General features: G+C 51.7%; 1 protein-coding gene and 1 non-coding gene across 3 annotated transcripts in view; one reads left to right on the forward strand and one right to left on the reverse strand.

Moving 5' to 3' along the window:
* The first annotated feature begins 1,280 nt into the window (after positions 1–1,280).
* Positions 1,281–23,132, forward strand: part of RCN3 (reticulocalbin 3) — a 29,464-nt gene continuing 7,612 nt past the window's right edge. The window contains exons 1-7 of one of the 2 annotated variants that reach the window (XM_009194981.3): positions 1,286–1,673; positions 2,090–2,337; positions 4,342–4,544; positions 7,297–7,469; positions 9,646–9,706; positions 14,007–14,206; positions 14,724–15,299. In XM_009194981.3, coding sequence (XP_009193245.1) covers positions 2,096–2,337; positions 4,342–4,544; positions 7,297–7,469; positions 9,646–9,706; positions 14,007–14,206; positions 14,724–14,831 — 987 coding nt within the window. In that variant the 5' untranslated portion in view covers positions 1,286–1,673; positions 2,090–2,095 and the 3' untranslated portion in view covers positions 14,832–15,299. Of the gene's footprint in view, positions 1,674–2,089; positions 2,338–4,341; positions 4,545–7,296; positions 7,470–9,645; positions 9,707–14,006; positions 14,207–14,723; positions 15,300–23,132 lie in introns of those variants that run through there. The other variant, XM_021931319.2, reaches the window with a different exon arrangement.
* Positions 4,821–4,893, reverse strand: TRNAK-UUU. Its single transcript has one exon. It is a non-coding gene; the product is annotated as a tRNA-Lys (tRNA).

Below are 23,132 nucleotides of genomic sequence, written 5' to 3' on the forward strand. Positions count from 1 at the left end.
GGCCGCTGAGGCTCAGATCTCTCCTACAGGTAACATGCTGCCACAGGGGAACCTGCCAGTTTTATACATCAGGTCACGTATTTTCTTTTTCTTTTTTTTTTTTTTTTTTTTTTTGACGGAGTCTTGCTCTGTTTGCCCAGGCTGAAGTGCAGTGGCGTGATCTTGGCTCACTGCAAGCTCCACCTCTTGGGTTCACACCATTCTGCCTCAGCCTCCCAAGTAGCTGGGACTACAGGTGCCTGCCACCACGCCTGGAAAATTTTTTGTATTTTTAGTAGAGATGGGGTTTCACCATGTTAGCCAGGATAGTCTCGATCTTCTGACCTGGTGATCCACCCGCCTCTGCCTCCCAAAGTGCTGGGATTACAGGTGTGAGCCACTGCGCCCAGCCTGTTCTTTTTTTTTTTTTTGAGACAGAATCTTGCTCTATAGCCCAGGCTGCCAGGCTGGAGTACAGTGGCTTGATCTCGGTTCACCACAACCTCCGCTTCCCAGGTTCAAGCGATTCTCCTGCCTCAGCCTCCCCAGTAGCTGGGATTACAGCCATGCGCCACCACACCTGGCTAATTTTGTATGTTTAGTAGAGACGGGAGTTTCACCATGTTGGTCAGGCTGGTCTGGAACTCTTGACCTTAGGTGATCCACCTGCCTCAGCCTCCCAAAGTTCTGAGATTACAGGCGTTGAGCTACTGTGCTCATGTATTTTTAATTCATAACTTTTACAAAGGTTTACTGGATAACTGCCGTGCCAGGCATTTTGAGGAATTCTTGGCCACTGTCTGACCATCTGAATCGCTGGAGCAGAAGAGGAGCGAGGAGCACTGTTCACTCTTGGAGGAAATGGGGTATTTCCTCCAGCCCCTCGATTCGGCTTGTCCTTTTTTTTTTTTCTTTTTTTTTTCTTTTTTTTTTTTTTTTGAGATGGAGTTTCACTCTTGTTGCCCAGGCTGGAATGCAATGGCGCGCGGCTGACCGCAACCTCCGCCTCCCGGGTTCAAGCGATTCTCCTGCCTCAGCCTCCCAAAGTAGTTGGGATTACAGGCATGCACCACCACACCCAGCTAATTTTGTATGTTTAGTAGAGACGGGGTTTCTCCATTTTGGTCAGGCTGGTCTCGAACTCCCGACCTCAGGTGATCCGCCCGCCTCGGTCTCCCAAAGTGCTGCGATTACAGGCGTGAGCGTGAGCCACCGCGCCAGGCCTTCTTTCCTTTTCTTTCTTTTCTTTTTTCTTTTTTTTCTTTTTTTTTTTTTTTTTTTTTGGTATAGGACTGTTGGGACGTACACCTCTTTCTTAAACCATCCTGACAAAGGGAAAGAGGGGGAAAAATACATTTCCCGTGAGGCGTTGGGGCTAGAACAGCTGGAGGTGGGCGGCAGAGTGCCGCGACGACTGACAGGAGTTGTAGTTCTCCCCGGCCGCGTCACTGCGGCGTCGCCCACCCGCCTTCCCTGGGCAGGCCGCGGTTTCCTTTGTGGACGTGGCGAGGGGCGCAGGCGGCCTTCCCGGCACTCGTTGGCCCCGCCCCGTGAGTCACTCGTGCGAGCTCATTGGGCGGGGGGCGGGGCTCTGCGCAGCCAGAGGCGGGGCCTGACTGGAGAGCGGCCGAATTGGGCACTTTTGCGGGAACGCAGAGCCGAGCGTGGAGAGCGGAGCGAAGCTGGATGACTGGGTAAAGGGAGTGGGTGGGGGGCCTCAGTCCAGGCAGGGCGGCTCGGGGCGGCTCGGGTCGAGGATCAGGGTCCGGACTGGGAGCAATGACGGGGAGCCTCCCTGACCTCTGGCTGGCCACAACTATGCCCTGTACTTTGCGTGGGATGTGCGCCACGTCTCTCCCTGAAATTCCCCCTCGCAGGTCTGGGACCCCCTGAGACTCCGTCAGAAGAGTCGGTCCCCCCATAGGTGGCTTTACCTCTAAGCATCACGCCCTCTTTTCCCCCATCGCCCGCCCTTTTTGAGCCCCAAAGTTTGTAGCCAACTTCCATCTCCCTGTCCTGTCCTAGGTAACCCCTCCACCCCGCCATTCTCCTGTCCCGTCTCTGTCCTCATACCTGTAACCCCTGACCCCTGGCCTTTGCCACTCCCCAGGGACCGATGATGTGGCGAGCATCGCTTCTGCTGCTGCTGTTGCTACTGAGGCACGGGGCCCAGGGGAAACCGTCCCCAGACGCAGGCCCTCATGGCCAGGGGAGGGTGCACCAGGCGGCCCCCCTGAGCGACGCCCCCCATGATGACTCCCACGGGAACTTCCAGTACGACCATGAGGCTTTCCTGGGACGGGAAGTGGCCAAGGAATTCGACCAACTCACCCCAGAGGAAAGCCAGGCCCGTCTGGGGTAGGAGAGACATGCGGTTGGGGCGTGTTCGGAGGTGGGGTTTGGGAGAGAGTTGCCGGGGTATTGACAGGGGTCAGAGAAATGGCGTGGACTGAACTTCAGTTCTTTGTGAGAAATGAAATTCTACCTTCTCTCCTTGGGAAAAGCAAATTAAGTTAAAATTGAGGCATGAAGAGGACCTTTGGCCCTTTTATTTATTTATTTATTTTGCGACAAGGTCTTACTTTGTTGCCCAGGACGGAGTGCAGTGGCAAGATCTCAGCTCACTGCAACCTACACCTCCTGGGTTCAAGCGATTCTCCTGCCTCAGCCTCCCAAGTAGTGGAGATTACAGGCACCTACCACTGCACACAGTTAATTTTTGTATTTTTAGTAGAGACTGGGTTTCACCATGTTGGCTAGGCTGGTCTTGAACTCCTGACCTCAGGTGATCTGCCCACCTCGGCCTCCCAAAGTGCTGGAATTACAGGCGTGAGCCACCGTGCCCGGCCTATTATATTATTATTATTATCATTATTTGAGACGGAGTCTCGCTCTGTTGCCCAGGCTGGAGTGCAGTGGTACTATCTCGGCTCACTGCAACCTCCACCTCCTGGATTCAAGCAGTTCTCCCGTGTCAGCCTTCGAGTAGCTGGGATTTCAGGTTCGGGCCACCACGCCCGACTAATTTTTGTGTTTTTAATAGAGATGAGGTTTCACTATGTGGGCCAGGCTGGTCTGGAAGGCCTGATCTCAAGCGATCCGCCCCTCTTGGCTTGCCAAGCCTGGGATTACAGGTGTGAGTCACCACGCCTGTCCTGTCCTAAGTGCTTTCCGTGGCCAAACTCATTTATTCCCCAGAGCTGCCCTTTTGGGGTAGGTACCATTTTTTCTCTCTGTTTTACAGAGGGGTAACCGAGGCACAAGAGAGGTTAAGTCACTTGCCCACAGTCACACAGCCAGTAAGAGGAAGTGGCTGGATTTGGACCTAAAATGTCTGGCTGTGGAGCCCAAGCTCTTAACAACAGCAGTAACTTCAGAGAAGGGTGTGAATCTGGGGACAGAGTCGGCCCTTGACAGACCGGAGCAGAGACCACCTGGTGCGGGAGGTGGGGCGGTGACTCAGGCAGGCCTGGAGAGGGCTCTGCTGTGTCAGATTTTCTTTCTTTCTTTTTTTTTTTTCTGTCTCAGATTTTCGACCTTAGGGAGGGGGCTGCGGGGGTCTAGGGACGGTGACAGGGAGGAGGGCTCCATGTAGTCTCTGTTAATTAGAGATTGGGCGAGGGACCGGCCTGACATGGAGAGGAGAAGGGCCGGGGAGCTGACAAGCGTGGCCCGAGAGAAGGGGCGAGATGGAACCTAAGTGGCTTGACATGTGACGGGGAGGGGCACAGGAGCCCCGAGGAGCATGGGGAGGGGTATAGAGAGACCGAGCCCCTGGGGTTGCGGGTGATGGTCCTCGGGCAGTGCCTGATTCAGCCGGGAGCAGGCAGGAGAAAGCCACCAGGCGCAGCGCAGGGCAGGGCTGGAGGGATAGGAGCCTGAAATTGACACGCGCAGCCTGGTAAGGGGGCGGGGTATGGGGCGGGTCGGGGCCTGAGACAGCCGGGGCTCGGGGGTGTGGCCGTGGCTGTCTGGGTTCAAAGTCAGTCTTGGAACAGGGCCCCCCTGGCAAGGGGCGCAGTGCGACGCCGCGCTCCCCATCACCACCACAGCTCAGCCCAGCTAGAGGTGCAGCACGTGCAGGCCGAGGGCGGGGCCGGCGCGGAGAGGGTGGCCCTGCATCGTCGTAGGTCTCTCCCACGCAGTGCTCCCAGCAGGCCCGCTCGTTTTCAGGAAGGGCGTGACTTGTCCCGGGGGTGGACCCTAGGCTGAGGGTCCTCCGCTGGGTTTGGTCCCGAAATTGACACGCGTCCCTCCCCAGTTCACCCGCGGATCCGATGTGTCCCAGGGGGCGTGGCCCCGTGCGAGGGGCGGGGCCTGGGGCGGGACCAGAGACTGACTTGTGCCCGCCCCGGCTCGCAGGCGGATCGTGGACCGCATGGACCGCGCGGGGGACGGCGACGGCTGGGTATCGCTGGCCGAGCTTCGCGCGTGGATCGCGCACACGCAGCAGCGGCACATACGGGACTCGGTGAGCGCGGCCTGGGACACGTACGACACGGACCGCGACGGGCGTGTGGGTTGGGAGGAGCTGCGCAACGCCACCTATGGCCACTACGCGCCCGGTACGCGGCGAGCCCCCGACCCTGCTCCCCATACAACGTTACCCCGACCTCTGGACCGCCTCATTCTGAGAACCTGAACCCGTTTACCCGGAGTCCCTGGCCCCTAACCAGGCTCTACCCACTTTTAGGAGCCCATCACTGAGATCTTCACTTTCTCACCTCTGGCTTCTCTTTTTTGTTTTTCGTTTGCTTATTTTTCTGGTATTTAGCTGCATACTAAAAACGATCTTTTTTTCAAACATGAAGTCAGAATTAGATGCTAAAAGCCACTGAACACGCCCAAAGAGGGACTTGAACCCTGGGCCCTCAGATTAAAAGTCCAATGCTCTACCAACTGAGCTACCCAGGCTCCCTTCAGGGAGTTTATTCTGGGACCTGCTACCTCTATGACAATGTGACAGTATGACTAGGGAACTTCAGATCACGGCCAAGGACACCTACTTTCCATGCTTTGTCATCCTGACCCCTAACCTCCGTGACATCATCCTGAGAACCCCAAAGCCAGTTACTCTGCCCCCGACTCTCAGATCCCTCCTTTCTGTCCCAAGCCCCAGCCCCAGTGGCCCACCCCTCCACACACACACACACACACACACACACACACACACACACACAGCCCTCATTCCCTCCCCCCTCTCCTCTCTGTCCCTGGCCCCAGCCTCCCCCTCCAGCCTGTCTTCCACAGGGCTCCAGGGGAGTCTTCACACCCAGCACTGACTCTGCCCCTCCCTCCCCTTCCTGGGCCCCCAGGAGACAGTCCCACTCCTCAGCCCGGACATCTCCACCTGTAGGTTTGTTTTTCTGCATTTTCTGCCCCAAATGGATCTTCTGTGGTTTTCCTGAACTCACCACACTCCTCAAACCTCTACCCTCTGCCCATATTGTTCCCTCCAATTACAATGCCCTTCCCTTCCTCTCAGTCAAGCCATCTCAGTCCCTGTAAGCTACCCCATCACAGCCTCAGTCTGGGGCCAAAAGGGCTACTATCAACTTAAAGTCCATCATTCCTGTCTCCACACCCTTGGATCAGTTATTTCTTCTCTCCGGGAATCAGTTTTTGCATTCAGAAAGTAGAACACATGGAAAAACCCACTGTACCTGCTTTTTGTGATGATTACATGCAGTATTTTACATAAAGAGCTTAGCATATAATCTCTCACGAGTTAGCTAATTTATTGTGTGGATATAATATGTTATATAGCCTGGGTGCAATGGCTCATGCCTGTAATCCCAACACTTTGGGAGGCTGAGGCGGGTGGATCACTTGAGATCAGGAGTTAGAGACCAGCCTGGCCAACATGGCAAAACCCCATCTCTACTAAAAAAAAAAAAAAAAACTTAGCTGGGTGTGATGGCATGCACCTGTAACCACAGCTACTCTGGAGGGTGAGACACGAGAATCGCTTGAACCCAGGAGGCGGAAGTTGCAGTGAGCCGAGATTACAACACTGCACTCCAGCCTGGGTGACACAGGGAGACTGTGTCTCAAAAAAGTAAAAAAATAAAAAATAGGCCGGGCGCGGTGGCTCACGCCTGTAATCCCAGCACTTTGGGAGGCCGAGACGGGTGGATCATGAGGTCAGGAGATCAAGACCATCCTGGCGAACACGGTGAAACCCCGTCTCTACTAAAAAATACAAAAAACTAGCCGGGCGAGATAGCGGGCGCCTGTAGTCCCAGCTACTCGGGAGGCTGAGGCAGGAGAATGAACCACGGGAGGTGGAGCTTGCAGTGAGCTGAGATCGACCACTGCACTTTCAGCTGGTGACAGAACTCCGTCTCAAAAAAAAATAAATAAATAAAATAAAATAAGAAATAAAATAAAATAAAAACAGGTTGAGGCGGTGGCTGCGCCTGTAATCAGCACTTTAGGGAGGCCAAGGTGGGTGGATCCGAGGTCAGGAGATCAAGACCATCCCTGGCTAAGGCAGTGAAACCCTGTCTCTACTAAAATACAAAAAATTAAGCAGGCAGTGCTTGGGTGCTTATAGTCAGCTAGGGGGTTGAGGTGGGAGAATGGCATGAACCCGGGAGGCAGAGCTTGCAGTGAGCCGAGATTGGGCCACTGGACTGCAGCCTGGGTGACAGAGCGAGACTCCATCTCAAAAAAAGAAAAATTAAAAATTAATAAATATATACACACTAATATTATATATTATATATTATATACTTATATAATACATACACATAAAAATTATATATAAAGTATTGATATATACTTTTTTTTTGAGGGAGTTTCGCTCTTGTTGCCCAGGCTGGAGTGCAGTGGCGCAGTCTTGGCTCACTGCAACCTCCGCCTCCCAGGTTCAAGCTATTCTCCTGCCTCAGCCTCCCGAGTAGCTGGGACTACAGGCGCCCACCACCTCGCCCGGCTAATTTTTTTTTTTATTTTTTAGTAGAGACGGGGTTTCACCGTGTTAGCCAGGATGGTCTCGATCTCCTGACCTCGTGATCCGCCCGTCTCGGCCTCCCAAAGTGCTGGGATTACAGGCTTGAGCCACCGCGCCCGGCCGAGATGGGGTTTCATCATGTTGGCCAGGCTGGTCTCGAACTCCTGACCTCAAGTGATCCGCCAGCCTCAGCCTCCCAAAGTGTTGGGATTACAGGCGTGAGACACCGCGTCCAGCCTATTGATATATACTTATTATTAACTCCACAGAAATATTTGTAGTCCAGTAGGATTTACTTTGTTTTAACCTGCTTGGCGTTTCCTCCATTAAGGCTCATCTCACTGAGACCTTTCCTTCCCCAGGTGAAGAATTCCATGACGTGGAGGACGCTGAGACCTACAAAAAGATGCTGGCTCGGGACGAGCGGCGTTTCCGGGTGGCCGACCAGGATGGGGACTCGATGGCCACTCGGGAGGAGCTGACGGCCTTCCTGCACCCTGAGGAGTTCCCTCACATGAGGGACATCGTGATTGCTGTGAGTGGCGGCTGGGGAACCCTGCCCCCCACACCCTTCCGGGAACCCAGTCTTCTGGTTCCGGTCCTGCTTCCCAGCACAGATCTTGGGGCAGGCAGTCACCTGGCTCTCCAGCATCTTGCCAGGGAACCCAGGCCACAAGCACAGGTCAGGGGAGGGTGACCTTTCCCACCTCCACTCTCAGACCCCTGGGGTCTGATCTCTCCTCGTCTGGCCTCCCCCTCCCTGTGCTCATATTTGGGGTCCAGGCCCCCAACTTTCCCTCAGACAGTCACTGTGCCCCACCCTATACAATTTCTTTTTCTTTTTTTTTTTTTTGAGATATAGTCTCCCTCAGTCGCCTAGGCTGGAGAGCAGTGGTGTGATCTTGGCTCACTGCACTCTCCACCTCCCAGGTTCAAGCAATTCTCCTGCCTCAGCGTCCCAAGTAGCTGGGATTATAGGCTTGCACCACCACACCTGGCTAATTTTTAGCAGAGATGGGGTTTCTCCATGTTGGTTAGGCTGGTCTCAAACTCGACCTCAGGTGATCCGCCCACCTCAGCCTCCCAAAGTGCTGGGATTACAGGCATGAGCCACCATGCCCGGCCAATTTTGTATTTTTTTTTCTAGTAGAGATGGGATTTCACCATGTTGGCCAGGCTGGTCTTGAACTCCTGACTTCAGGTGATCTGCCCACCTCGGCCTCCCAAAGTGCTAGGATTACAGGCGTGAGCCACCATGCCTGACACCAAAATGTGCTTTGTTCTGTAGAAGAAGGTTTTTTTAAATTTCCTACCTTTTTTTTTTTTTTTTTTTTTTTTTTTTTTTTTTTTGAGACAGGGCCTCACTCTGTTGCCCAGACTGGAGGGCAGTGGCTCGATCTCAGCTCATTGCAACCTCAAACTCTTGGGCTCAAGTGATCCTCCCACCTCTGCCTTCTGAGAAGCTGAGACCATCAGGCAACCATGCCTGGCTAATTTTTTTTTTTTTTTTTTTTTTTTTTTTTTTGAGGCCGAGGTCTCGCTCGGCCTCACTGCAAGCTCCGCCTCCCACGGGTTCCGCCATTCTCCTGCCTCAGCCTCCCGAGGTAGCTGGGACTACAGAGAGGCGCCCGCCAGCAGCCCGGCTAATTTTTTGTATTTTAGCAGAGGCGGGGTTTCACCATGGTCTCGATCTCCTGACCTTGTGATCCGCCCGCCTCGGCCTCCCAAAGTGCTGGGATTACAGGTGTGAGCCACCCCAGCTGACCTTTTTTTTTTTTTGAGGCGGAGTCACCATCTGTCACAGGCTGGAGTGCAGTGGTGCTATCTTGGCTCACACAGCTCCGCCTCCCGGGTTCATGTATTCTCCTGCCAGCCTCGGTGGCTGGGACTACGGCGTGTGTGGCTAAGTTTTGTGCGATGTGTGTGTGTATTTTAGTAGAGGCGGGGTTTCACCGTGTTAGCCAGGATGGTCTCGATCTCTGACCTGTGATCTGCCCACCTCGGCCTCAAAATGCTGAATTACAGGCGCGGAGGCCACTGTGCCCAGCCATGCCTGGCCTTTAATTTTTAAATTTTGTGTAGAGACAGGGTCTCGCCATGTTGCCCAGGCTAGTCTCGAAATCCTGGGCTCAATCTCTCCTCCCGCCTCGGCCTCCCAAAGTGCTGGGATTACAGGCGTGAGCCACTGTGCCCAGCCCAGCCCACCCCACAGTCTTATAGTGAATGAGTCTGGATATAAATTGGGGAACAAAAGTCATTTTGCTCAAGAAGGGCACAAAAACAAGGAGCAGAGGTGTCAAGTGTGTTAGAAGAACCCCCAAAGTACAGCATGTTTACACATAAAGCAGAGGTAGTTTCTAGGCTCTGCTAAAACGTAAAGGAGCTTCTCCCCTTCAAGGGTGTTTACTGGGGCTTGAGCAAGTTATTAGGGACCCAGGACAGCTCTCCTTGTGTGCAACAAACCTGTGCATTGCTGGACACTGGGGCCTCCGAGCTCTCGCCCCATAAATGCAGGTAGTGCCTGTATCATAACATCCCAGAAAGCCCGCACATTTCCCCCATGCCGCCTGTTGAGACTGCTCTACTGCCTGCCCCCCACAGCTGCCCAGAGCTAAATTTCCCAGAGAACCTCTCACTCTTGCCCCAGGGGTCCAGCCTCCCCCAGGAGCCAGGGGCATTGGCCCCCAGCCTCAATGCCTCTCTCTCCCCAGGAAACCCTGGAGGACCTGGACAGAAACAAAGATGGCTATGTCCAGGTGGAGGAGTACATTGGTGAGTGGGCCCCAATTTCTCCCCGGGATGCCTGTCCTCTCTCAGGCATGGGCAGCGTTGGTGGGGGCAGCCGGAGGTACATCACCCATCGTCAGAGCATTGGCCCTCAGACATGGGGGCAGGGGCACTCACTGCTTGAGTTCATGCAGCCACCCAACATTTATTGAGCACCTACTGTATACCAGACAGCAAAAGCATCTATTGAGCACCTGCTGTGTGCCAGGCCCAGGAAACACTTACTGAGCACCTACTGCATACAGGTGGTTGAGGCTGCAGCACACAATAACACAGACAAAGTCCCTTCTTGGAGGTCTGGAGTTTCTACAAAATCAAGGCTCAGGGGCTATGTTTAGTTGAGGAGGGGGGTCAGGAAGCTGGTCTTGAACCTGCGTCTGCACAGCACTGTGTTTCCTGTTACATGGGATGTTGGGCAGACCCTCACAATACCCCCTGAGTTCTCCCTGGGCCCCTGCCACTGTCCTTGCCCATAGTGGGCAAAAAACTTAGTCAAGGAGAAAGCTAACAAGGAATTTTTTTTTTTTTTGAGACAGAGTTTTGCTCTGTTGCCCAGGCTGGAGTGCAGTGGCATGATCTTGGCTCCCTGCAACTTCCTCCTCCCAGGCTCAAGAGATTCTTCTGCCTCAGCCTCCCAAGTAGCTGGGATTACTGGTGCCTGCCCACGCCTGGCTAATTTTGTATTTTTAGTGGAGATAGGATTTCACCATGTTGGCCAGGCCGGTCTGGAACTCCTGACCTCAGGTGATCTGCCCATCTTGGCCTCCCAAAGTGGTGGGATTACAGGCATGAGCAACCACGCCTGGCCGGGAATTTTTTTTTAAGTTCGAAAACATTGTTTATTCTTTTATTTTTTCTGACCATATCCTGCATGATAAATCATTTTTCTTTTTTTTTCTTTTTTTTTTTTTTTTGAGAGGAGTCTTGCTCTGCCCAGGCTGGAGTGCAGTGGCGGATCTCAGCTCTTTCACAAGCTCGCCTCCCGAGGTTCATGTTCTCCTGCCTCAGCCTCCCGAGTAGCTGGGACTACAGGCCAGCCACCTCGCCCGGCTAGTTTTTTGTATTTTTTAGTACAGATTAGGGTTTCACCGTGTTAGCCAGGATGGTCGATCTCCTGACCTGCATTGATCCGCCCGTCTCGGTGTCCCAAAGTGCTGGAATTGGGCTTGAGCCACCAGCTGACCGAGAAATCATTTTTCTTTCTTTCCTTCTCTTTCTCTCTTTTCCTTCCTTCCTTTCTTTTCTTTTCTCTTTTTTCTTTTCTTTTCTTTTCTCTTCTCTTTTTTCTTTTCTTTTCTTTTCTCTTCTCTTTTCCTTTCTTTCTTTTCTTCCTTTCTCTCTCTTTCTTTCTTTCTTTCTTTCTTTCTTTCTATCTTTTCTTTCTTTCTTTCTTTCTGTCACTGTCTTTCTTTATGTCTGTGTGTGTGTGTGTCTGTCTCTATTAAATAGAGATGGGGTCTCACTATATTTTCCAGGTTGGGCTAGAACTCCTGGGCTCCAGTAATCTTCCCACCTTGGCCTCCCAAAGAGCTGGGATTACAGGTGTGAATCACCACACCTGGCTGAGAGAACATTTTTATTTTTTTTCTTAAGAGATGGGGTCGGGCCGGGAGCAGTGGCTCACGCCTGTAATCCCAGCACTTTGGGAGGCTGAGATGGGTGGATCATGAGGTCAAGAGTTTGAGACCAGTCTGGCCAAGATGGTGAAACCCCGTCTCTACTAAAAATACAAAAATTAGCCGGGCATGGTGGCAGGTGCCCGTAATCCCAGCTACAAAAATTGAAAGTAATTAGCCAGGGTCAGGTGTGGTGGCTCACGCCTGTAATCCCAGCACTTTGGGAGGCCGAAGCAGGTGGATCACCTGAGGTCAGGAGTTTGAGACCAGCCTGGCCAGCATAGTGAAACCCCGTCTCTACTAAAAAAGTACATAAATTAGCCAGACTTTGTGGCAGGTGCCTGTAATCCCAGCTACTCAGGGGATTGAGGCATGAGAATCGCTTGAACCTGGGAGGCAGAGATTGCAGTGAGCTGAGATCGCGCCACTGCACTCCAGCCTGGGTGACAGAGTGAGACTGTGTCTCAACAAAATAATAATAAAAACGGGGTGCGGTAGCTCACGCCTGTAATCCCAGCACTTTAGGAGGCTGAGGTGGGTGGATCACTTGAGGTCAGGAGTTTGAGACCAGCCTGACCATGGTGACACTCAGTCTCTACTACAAATACAAAATTAGCCAGGCGTGCTGGTGCATACCTGTAATCCCAGCTACTCAGGAGGCTGAGGCAGGAGAATTGCTAGAACCTGGGAGGCAGAGGTTACAGTGAGTCGAGATCGTGCCACTGCACTCCAACCTGGGCAAAAAGAGCAAAACTCCATCTCTAAAAAAAAAAAAAGAGAGAGATGGGGTCTTGCCCTGTCGCCCAGGCTGGAGTGCAGTGGGGTGATCTTGGCTCACTGCAGCTTTGACCTCCTGGGCTCAAGGGATCCTCCCACCTCAGCCTCCCAAGTAGCTAAGACTCCAGGCCCAGTGTGGCCTCTGGAGATATTTCTGGTTGTCACTTCTAGTGGGGAAAGGATGCTACTGACATCTCCTGGATGGAGCCCAGGGATGCCCCCGAGCTTTCTCCCGTACACAGGACAGGCCCTGACACAAGGAGGTCACAGGCCCCAGATGCCGGCAGCTGTCCCCATCTCTCTCTTTTTTTTTTTGAGACAGTCTTGGTTTTGTTGCCCAGGCTGGAGTGCAGTGGCAGATCTCAGCTCATTGCAACCTCTGCCTCCCAGGTTCAAGCAATTCCCTTGTTTCCGCCTCCTGAGTAGGTGGGACTACAGGTGTGCACCACCACGCCCGGCTAATTTTGTATTATTTTCTACATTTTGATATGTTACTGTAGGGAGGAGTTAAGAAATAGGCGCCAGAGCCCAAACGTTCAAGTCCCAGCCCTGCTTCTTCCCATTGTCTTTAGCAGATTCCTTCAACCCACTGGGCCTCAGGTGTCATCTGTATAATGGAGGCTAGTGATGGTTTCTGCCTGATAGAGCTGAGGAATGGAAGATGAAGTCTTTTTTTTTTTTTTTTTTTGAGGTTGGGGTTCGGCGCTGTGTCACCCAGGCTGGAGTGCAGTGGCGCGATCTCGGCTCACTGCAAGCTCCGCCTCCCAGGTTCAGGCCATTCTCCTGCCTCAGCCTCCGAGTAGCTGGGACTACAGGCGCCCGCCACCACGCCCGGCTAGTTTTTTGTATTTTTAGTAGAGACGGGGTTTCACCATGTTAGCCAGGATGGTCTCGATCTCCTGACCTCGTGATCCGCCCGCCTCGGCCTCCCAAAGTGCTGGGATTACAGGCTTGAGCCACCGCGCCCGGCTAAGATGAAGTCTTAATGGGATGAAGTAATTGACAAGACAGGCCGGGTGCGGTGGCTCACGCCTGTAATCCTGGCACTTTTGGGAGGCTGAGGCAGGTGGATCATGAGGTCAGGAGTTCAAGACCAGCCTGGCCAAGATGGTGAAACCCCCGTCTCTACTAAATATACAAAAATTAGCTGGGCATGGTGGCACGTGCCTGTAATCCCAGCTACTCGGGAGGCTGAGGCACGAGAATCACTTGAACCCGGGAGGCAGAGGTTGCAGTGAGCCAAAATTGTGCCATTGTGCTCCAGCCTGGGCAACAAGAGCGAAATTTCGTCTTAAAAACGTTTTTTTTTTTTTTTTTTTTTTTAAAGAAGGGGGTTTTTCCCCTTTTCCCCGGGGCGGGTGGGGTGGGGGGTGATCAGAGCAAGACTCCATCTAAAAAAAAAAAAAAAAAAATGTTGTAGAAACAGGGTCTTGCTATGTTGCCCAGATTGGTCTTGAATCTTGGCCTCAAATGACCCTCTTGCCTGGGTCTCCCAAAGTGTTGGATTACAGTCATCACTGCACCTGGCATATCTGTCACCTGCTAACTGGCCCCAAACACCCTCGCACGTTCCTCCTGCATAGACATTGCTTACTCTCTGCCAGGCACTGCCTTGCCCAATGCACACACTACTTCACATGTGTATCAATGAAATCAATCAATCATGCAATCAACCCATCAAATGAATTTCACCTGTAAAAACATAAATGATTGCTTGTAAGTCAGGTTTTGTTACTAATTCCATTGAAACAGAAGAGGAAGCTGAGGCGGGAGAGAGGGTAGTGAGTTGCTCAAGGGCCTGGTTCAGGAAGTATCAGAGCCAGGATCAGCCCCCAGCTCCACTAGACCCCCAGAAATGCCCCTGACCTTGTCCCCTCTGTCCCGTCCCCCAGCGGATCTGTACTCCGCCGAGCCTGGGGAGGAGGAGCCGGCGTGGGTGCAGACGGAGAGGCAGCAGTTCCGGGACTTCCGGGATCTGAACAAGGACGGGCACCTGGACGGGAGTGAAGTGGGCCACTGGGTGCTGCCCCCGGCCCAGGACCAGCCCCTGGTGGAAGCCAACCACCTCCTGCACGAGAGCGACACGGACAAGGTGCAGTGATGCGGCCGCGGCAGGGGCGGGTGGGCATCGCATGCCAGCCCCCAGAAATGAGTAAGACCTGGACCTGGAGCTTAGCGTCCCTTTTAGGTGTGATAAAAAAAGAAGGACAGAGAGAGAGGAAAAGAGAGGGGGACAGAGACCCAGAGAGAGGGGGACAGAGACCCAGAGAGAGAGGACAGAGACACAGAGAGAGGGGGACAGAGACCCAGAGAGAGAGAGACAGAGACCCAGAGAGAGGGGGACAGAGACCCAGAGAGGGGGGACAGAGACCCAGAGAGAGGGGGACAGAGACCCAGAGAGAGAGGACAGAGACCCAGAGAGAGAGGGGGACAGAGACCCAGAGATCCAAAGAGAGAAGGACAGGGACCAAGACAGGGGGACAGACTCAGAGAAAGGGACAGAGGCCCAGAGAGAAGGGTTCCAGAGACTTGGGGACACACTTGGATGCGGGCAGGGCTTTCGAAAGCAGGGCTGTGTTGTCCCCTCTGAACCCTGACCCTCCCTCCAGGATGGGCGGCTGAGCAAAGCGGAGATCCTGGGTAATTGGAACATGTTTGTGGGCAGTCAGGCCACCAACTATGGCGAGGACCTGACCCGGCACCACGATGAGCTGTGAGCTCCATGCACCTGCCACAGCCTCAGGGGCCCCGCACAGTAACCCGAGCCCCATGCACCTGCCACAGCCTCAGGGCCCCACACAGTGACCCAAGGAGGGGCCGCCGTGGTCTAGGCCCCTCCCTGTCCAGGCCCTGCAGGAGGCAGATGCAGTCCCTGGCATCCTCCTGCTCATGAGCTCTCAGGAAACCCTTGGGTCAGCTTCTGTCCCTGTCATACCCCCAACCCCAAGGAGGGGCCGTCACAGTCCCAGAGGATAAGCAACACCTATTTCTGACTGAGTCTCCCAGCCCAGACCCAGGGACCCTGACCCCAAGCTCAGCCTCTAAAAACCGCCACCAACCCCTCCAGCTCCGAATCTGAGCCTCCACCACACAGACTGAAGCTCCCCTGGCCCCAGCCCTCTCCTGCCTGGCCCGGCCTGGGACACCTCCTCCCTGCCAGGAGCCAATAAAAGCCAGCGCCGGGACCTTGTGTGTCTGTGTCTGTCTGTTGTCTGCCTGTCTCTATGAAGCGGAAAGGGGCCCTGGAGACGGTTTGGGGGCTGTGACTGGGAGTTGGGGGCTGAGGCATGCAATAGGGGACCAGGCATTTGAAGCTGGGTGTTGGAGGGATTGGAGGGCGTTCTGGGTATAAAAACAAACATCAAACAAAATTGGGCCTGGCCTAGTGGCTCACGCCTGTAATTCCAGCAATTTGGGAGGCCGAGGCAGGCGTTCCAAACTCCTGAGGTCAGGAGTTCGAGACCAGCCTGGCCAACATGGTGAAATCCTATCTCTACTAGAAATACAAAAATTAGCCGGGCATGGTGGCGGGCGCCTGTAGTCCCAGCTACTCTGGAGGCTGAAGCAGGAGAATCGCTTGAACCCGGGAGCTGGAGGTTGTAGTGAGCTGAGATGGTGCCACTGCACTCCAGCCTGGGTGACAGAGCGAGACTCTGTCTCAAAAAAAAAAAAAAAAAAAGGAAAAAAAAGTCTGGCCTCTGCAGCACACAAACCAGACAGGAAGCCCTGCCCTCACAGAGCCCCAGTTCTGTGGGGAAGAAGAGACAAAGCGACCTAAAATATGGCACGGCGTGACAGACGCTGTGAAGCAGGGGAAGCGTGTAGCAGTGTGGCAATGCTCTGATGACTGAGTGGCCGGGAAAGGTCTCAATGATAAATGGCGTGAAGGAGGGAGCCACGGAGAGATGTGGAGGGAGAGCACTCCAGGGAGAGAGAAGAGCAAGTAAAATGGCACTGAGGCAGGAGTGGGCCTGGTGTGGCAGCAAGGAGGCTAGAGTGGCTGGAAGGGCATGAGCCAGGGGAAGAAGGTCAACTGAAAGCAGATGGGGCATGCGGCCAGACTCTGCAGGTCCCTGCAGGCAGGTCATGGTGGTCCCTGTTTGGTGGGACAAGACAGAGATGGACAGAGACCCAGAGAGAAGGGGATGGGGACTCAGAGAGAGAGGGAAACAGAGACCCAGAGAGAGAGGGGGACAGAATTTATTCTGAGTGAAATGAGAGCCGCTGGAGTGTAATGAGCAGAGGAAGGATTATAAACAGCTTTGAGTTGTTTAAGAGTCGGGTTGGGCGCAGTGGTTCACGCCAGTAATCCCAAGGATTAATCAAGGATTGTTTGAGCCCAGGAGTTCAAGACCAGCCTGGGATGATCTTCCATGAAGACGGCATCTCTCTTTTTCTTTCTTTGCTTTTTTTTTTTTGAGACGGAGTCTCGCTCTGTTGCCCAGGCTGGAGTGCAGTGGTGGGATCTTGGCTCACTGCAACCTCCACCTCCCAGGTTCAAGCAATTCTCCTGCCTCAGCCTCCTGAGTAGCTGGGATTACAGACCCGTGCTACCATGCCCAGATAGTTTTTGTATTTTTAGTAGAGACGGGGTTTCACCATATTGGTCAGGATGGTCTTGATCTCTTGATCTCGTGATCCACCCACCTCAGCCTCCCAAAGTGCTGAGATTACAGGCATGAGCCACCGCGCCTGGCCACCAGCCCTGTCTTTAAAAAAAAAAAAAAAATTAGGCCAGGCGCAGTGAGCCAAGATCGTGCCACTGCACTCCAGCTTGGCGAGACAGTGAGACTCCATCTAAAACAAAACAAAACAAAACAAAGAAAATTACATTATAAAAAATCCCCCTTATTTTTTAGGGTAGTGAAACCATTCTGTATGATACTGTAATGATAGATGGATGTCATTATATATTACACAAAACTCACAGAATGTACAACACAAAGAATGAATTCTAATATAAACCATGGGCTTGAGTTAATATATCAATATTGGCTTATTGATTAGAACAAATGTACCACACTAATGCAAGATGTTAGTAAGGAAAACTGAGGGTGGGGTGAAGGGGCATATGGAAACTCTCTGTACTTTGCACTCACTTCTTCATTAACCTAAAACTGGTCTAAAACTAAGGCTCTTTAATTAAAAAAATCATAAGGAACTAAGAAAAAAATATCTCCTTTATAAGACTAAAGTCCCATAGGTCCATCCCCTCATATTTAATAGATTTTTTTTCCCTCTTGGGAAAGGAGATAGACATAACCCAGGGTTAGATTGTAAACCTGTAGACGGTTTGGAGAGAACTGACATCTTAATACTATTAAGTTTACCAATCTATAAACACGGTATATCTCCACATTGCTTTAAGTCTTTTAATTATCTCATCAATGTTTTGTAGTTTTCAGTTTGTTGTTGTTGTTAAATGAATCCCTAAGTATCGTGGTTTCTTCCTCTGCTATAGCAAATTAAAATGCTTTTTAACTTCATATTTCAAGTTTTTGCTTCCAATATATAAAACAGAATTATTTTGATATTAACTTCATATGCTGTGAACTTGCCAAATGTGCTTACTAGTTCTAGAATTTCCATGTTATTCCTTTTTATTATTTATTCACTGACACTTCCTGTCGTTGTATGCATTATAAACATTTAGACTCTTTAGTATAGTTATAATAGCTATTACAATAGCTTTGTGTGTGTGTGTGAGGCCCCAGTGTGTGTATGAGGCCTCATGCAGTGGTGAGAACATAGCTCATTGTAGCTTTGATCTCCCGAGCTCTAGCTATCCTCCCACCTCAGCCTCCAGAGTAGCTGGGACTACAGGTGCGTATCACCAAGCTGGGCTTTTTTTTTTTTTTTTTGAGACAGAGTCTTGCTCTGTCATCCAGGCTGGAGTGCAGTGGCATGATCTCAGATCACTGCAACTTCTACCTCCCGTGTTAAAGTAATTCTTGTGTGTCAGCCTCCCAAGAAGCTGGGACCGTGGGAGCCCACCACCACACTTAGCCAATTTTTTGTATTTTTTTGGCAGAAACAGAGTTTTGCCATGTTGGCCAGGCTGTCTTGAACTCCTGGCCTCAAGTGATCCACCTGCCTTGGCCTCCCAAAGTGCTGGGATTACAGGGGTGAGCCACTGTGCCATGCTGGGTTAATGTTAAATTTTTTGTGGAGAAGACATTTTACTATGTTAGCCAGGATGCTCTTGGAACTTCTGGACTCAAGTGATCTTCCAGCCTAAGCCTCCCCAAGTACTGGAATTACAGGTGTGAGCCTCTGCAGCTACCCTATCAATGGCTATTTTTATTTATTTATTTGAGACGGAGTCTTGCTCTGTGCCCAGGCTGAAGTGCAGTGGCCGGATCTCAGCTCACTGCAAGCTCCGCCTCCCGGGTTCACGCCATTCTCCTGCCTCAGCCTCCCGAGTAGCTGGGACTACAGGCGCCCACCGCCTCGCCCGTCTAGTTTTTTGTATTTTTTTAGTAGAGACGGGGTTTTACCGTGTTAGCCAGGATGGTCTCGATCTCCTGACCTCGTGATCCGCCCGTCTCGGCCTCCCAAAGTGCTGGGATTACAGGCTTGAGCCACCGCGCCCGGCCTTTATTTTTAAATTAAACAACAAAATTCTTTTTGTTTTTTGAGACAGGGTATCACTCTGTCACCCAGGTTGGAGTGCAGTGGCAAAATTATGATTCACTGCAGCCTCAACCTCCTGGGCTCAGGTGATACTCCCACCTCAGCCTCCTGAGTAGCTGGGACTACAGGCATGGGCCATTAGAGGCAGCTAATTTTTTGCATTTTTTCTTTATAGAGACAAGGTTTGTCATGTCACCAAGCTAGTCTTGAACTCCTGGGCTCAAATGATCCTCCTGCCTCAACCTCCCAAAAGTGCTGGGATTACTGGCTTGAACCATTATGCCTGGCCAATAGCTACTTTTTGTTTGTTTGTTTGTTTGTTTGTTTGTTTTAGGTGGAGTCTTGCTCTGGTCGCCCAGGCTGGAGTGCAATGACGTGATCTTGAATCACTGCAACCTCCACCTCCCGGGTTCAAGCAATTCTCCAGTCTCAGCCTCCCAAGTAGCTGGGATTACAGGCATGGACCACCACACCCAGCAAATTTTTGTATTTTTAGTAGAGACAGGGTTTCACCATGTTGGCCAGGCTGGTCTCGAACTCCTGACCTCAGGTGATCCACCTGCCCCAATCTCCCAAATTGCTGCGATTACAGGCATGAGCCACCGCGCCCAGCCAGTTCACTTTTTTTTTTTTTGGTTTAGCTGGGCTTTTTGGAGTGTACCCATGCAGCCAGGTGTGGTTCAGGGTCAGCTAGATATTTGAGTAGAGTTGGGCCGGGTGCGGTGGCTCACGCCTGTAATCCCAGCACTTTGGGAGGCTGAGGTGGGCAGATCACAAGGTCAGGAGATTGAGACCATTCTGGCTAACACGGTGAAACTCCGTCTCTACTGAAAATATAAAAAATTAGCCGGGCGTGGTGGTGGGGGCCTGTAGTCCCAGCTACTCGGGAGGCTGAGGCAGGAGAATGGCGTGAACCCGGGAGGCGGAGCTTGCACCACTGCACTCCAAACTGGGCGAAAGAGCGAGGCTCCATCTGAAAAAAAAAAAAAAAAAAAAGATATTTGAGTAGAGTTTATAGAAATCATTCCGGGTACCCTCTCTCCAGCTTCTCTCTCCAAGATTTATTTCCTCACCTTCCTTTTGCTGTAGTTCTTCAAGCTAGGAAGACTGGATCTCTCCTGGTGTTTTAGCTGCCAGTCATGGTATGGGCTAGAACTCATCCCCAAGTAAAAGTTGTACAAATAAGAAACTTGCCCAGTTTCTTTCTTTTTTCTGAGTGTCAAGTCCCCTCCAGTTGCTCTGTCTGCTTTTGTTTACCGTCCAGTGCCTTGCCTTTGGGTAATTGTTTCCTATGTTTTTTCCAGAGTTTGTAATTGTTATCTGTGTGGGAGGGCTGGAATTTCAATCCAAGCGCGTCCCACTCCAAGCATTTTAGTATGATAACATACTGCCCTCTAGTGGCTGGACGTGGAGAACTGGTTTATGTGGGAGGAAGGGCGTATTGGTAAATCTCTGAGGGCCGCATGTTTGGAAACATTGTGTATCTAAAACAATACCCACACATAGCAACAAATTACTTGCAAAGAACAGTTTATGGTGAAAAACTGCCCAGCATCTTGTCACACTTAGTGCTTCTCTCCAGAATTTTTTTGGTTTTAAAATACTCTTGCATATTTTATTTTAAAATAATGGCCATACTCTCACAGGATACAAAACCCTAAATATACAGGATGCTACAAGCTAAAAACACCACCTTCCACTAAGTTCAACTCTTCACAGACAGCCAGTGTTTCCTTCCAAGGAGAATCTACACAGATTTAAGCAAATAAGTACAAATAGTTTTTTTGGGGTTTTTTTGTTTGTTTTGTTTTTAGACGAGTCTCCGAGTCTCCGTCTATCTCCCAGGCTGGAGTGCAGTGGTGCAATCTTGTCTCACTGCAACCTCCACCTCCCGGGTTCAAGCGATTCTCCTGCCTCAGCCTCCCAAGTAGCTGGGATTACAGGTGCCCGCCACCACGTGCAGCTAATATTTTGTATTATTAATGGAGATGGAGTTTTGCCATGTTGGCCAGGCTGGTCTCAAACTCCTGATCTCAGGTGATCCGCCTGCCTTGGCCTCCCAAAGTGCTAGGATTACAGGCGTGAACCACTATGCCTGGCTAATTTTTGTGTTTTTAGCAGAGACGGCGTTTCACCTTGTTGGTCAGTCTGGTCTCGAACTCCTGACCTGGAGATCTGCCCTGCTCAGCCCCCCAAAGTGCTGGGACTACAGGTGTGAGCCACCCCGCCTGGCCCGCATTTTTTTGTTTTGTTTTGTTTTGTTTTGAGATGGAGTCTTGCTCTGTCGCCCAGGCTGGAGTGCAGTGGTGCAATCTGGGCTCACTGCAACTTCCGCCTCCTGGGTTCAAGTGATTCTCCTGCCTCAGCCTCCCTAGTAGTTGAGATTACTGGTGCCAGTCACCGTGCTTGGCTACTTTTTGCATTTTTAGTAGAGACAGGGTTTTGCCATGCTGGCCAGGCTGGTCTCAAACTCCTGACCTCAGGTGATCCACCTGCCTTGGCCTCCCTAAGTGCTGGGATTACAAGCCTGAGCCACTGCGCCTGGCCCCAGCCCATGTTTTTAAAGACATAGTCTTTCTCTACCACCCAGACCAGAGTACTGTGGCACTCCGGTTGCAGAGAGCCAACATTGTGCCATTGCACTCCACTGATCTCAGCTAGCTGCAAGTGATTCTTGTGCTTCAGCCTCCCTAGTAGCTGGGATTACAGGCATGCGACACCACGCCCAGCTAATTTTTTTTTTTTTTTTTTCCATTTGAGACAGAGTCTTGCTCTGTCGCCCAGGCTGGACTGCAGTGGCGCAATCTCGGCTCACTGCAAGCTCTGCCTCTTGGGTTCACACCATTCTCCTGCTTCAGCCTCCCGAGTAGCTGGGACTACAGGCGCCCGCCACCTCGCCCGGCTAGTTTTTTGTATTTTTTTAGTAGAGACGGGGTTTCACCGTGTTAGCCAGGATGGTCTCGATCTCCTGACCTCGTGATCCGCCCGTCTCGGCCTCCCAAAGTGCTGGGATTACAGGCTTGAGCCACCGCGCCCGGCCAATTTTTTATATTTTTAATAAAGACAGAGTTTCACTGTGTTAGGATGGTCTCGATCTCCTGACCTCATGATCCACCCGCCTCGGCCTCCCAAAGTGCTGGGATTACAGGCGTAAGCCACCGCGCCCAGCCCAATTTTTGTATTTTTAATAGAGATGGGGTTTCACCATGTTGTCCAGGCTGGTCTCAAACTCCTAAGCTCAAGCAATCTTCCTACCTCAGCCCCACGAAGTGCTGAAATGATGGGTAGGAGCCACTGTGCCCAGCCACTCTAGCTCGTGTTTTGCTGAGCGTCTTTGCATGTCTTTGGGGTACGTATACAGGAGTGAGGTACTGGAGTACCAGCTAGGCACATTTTTAGCGTTAATCGATATTACCAATTCATTTCCCCAGTTTATGTGCCCACCAGCGTGGTAGACAAGTTCCAGTTTCTCCACATCCTGACCAACGGTTATTAGAAGAAACTTTTGAACTGTTTTTGCTTTTAGTTCTTCCGTTGGTGACCTCCCCACTTTCACATCAGCAGATCAAATCCTCATGCTGTTGACGACACGCTGGGAGCAAAGAGCCAGGTGGAGCTTCTAACGAAGTCAGATCTTCTGATATTTTAAAAGCTAAGATACAATTCACAGGCCATAAAATTAACTCCTTTGGTTGGGTATGTAGGAATACACCTGGGGTTTAGCACTAGGACGCCAAGGCGGCAGATTGTTGAGGCCAGGAGTTCAAGACCGCCTGGCCAACATGACTAAACCCGTCTCTACTAAACACAATGAGCAAGGGGAGCACAGCACTTAATCCCATATCAGGAGGTTGGTTGAACCTCGGGAGGTAGAGCCAGTAGTGAGCCAAGATCATGCCATTGCATCCAGCCATGGCGAACTGAGATTCTTTTGTTCAAAAAAAAAAAAAAACAATGAAAACCTGCACCCCACTTCCAGCAGTCACTGTCCCTCATTCTTCTGTACTCCCAGCCTCGGACAGCCACTAACTACTTCTGTTAAGTGGATTTCTGTCATTCTGGGCATCCTATTATAAATGCAGTTGTACATGTGACTCCTTGTGCTGGCTTTTCTTTTTTTTTTTTTTTTTTTTTTTTTTTTTTTTGAGAATGATCTCATGCTGTCGCTTCAGGCTGGAGTGCAGTGGCCGGATCTCAGCTCACTGCAAGCCCGGCCTCCCCTGGTTCACGGTCGCCTCAGCTCTCCCAGGCTGGGACTACAGGCTACACCTCAGCCCGGGCTATTTTTTTTTGTATTTCAGAGACGGAGCCACCCGCACAGCTGTGAAGGTCCCCATCTCCTGACTCGCAGGATCCGGGCCCATCTCGGGCCTCCCAGTGCTGGG

Source organism: Papio anubis, chromosome 20 (genome assembly GCF_008728515.1).
Source record: "Papio anubis isolate 15944 chromosome 20, Panubis1.0, whole genome shotgun sequence".
Classification (NCBI taxonomy): Eukaryota; Metazoa; Chordata; class Mammalia; order Primates; family Cercopithecidae; genus Papio; species Papio anubis.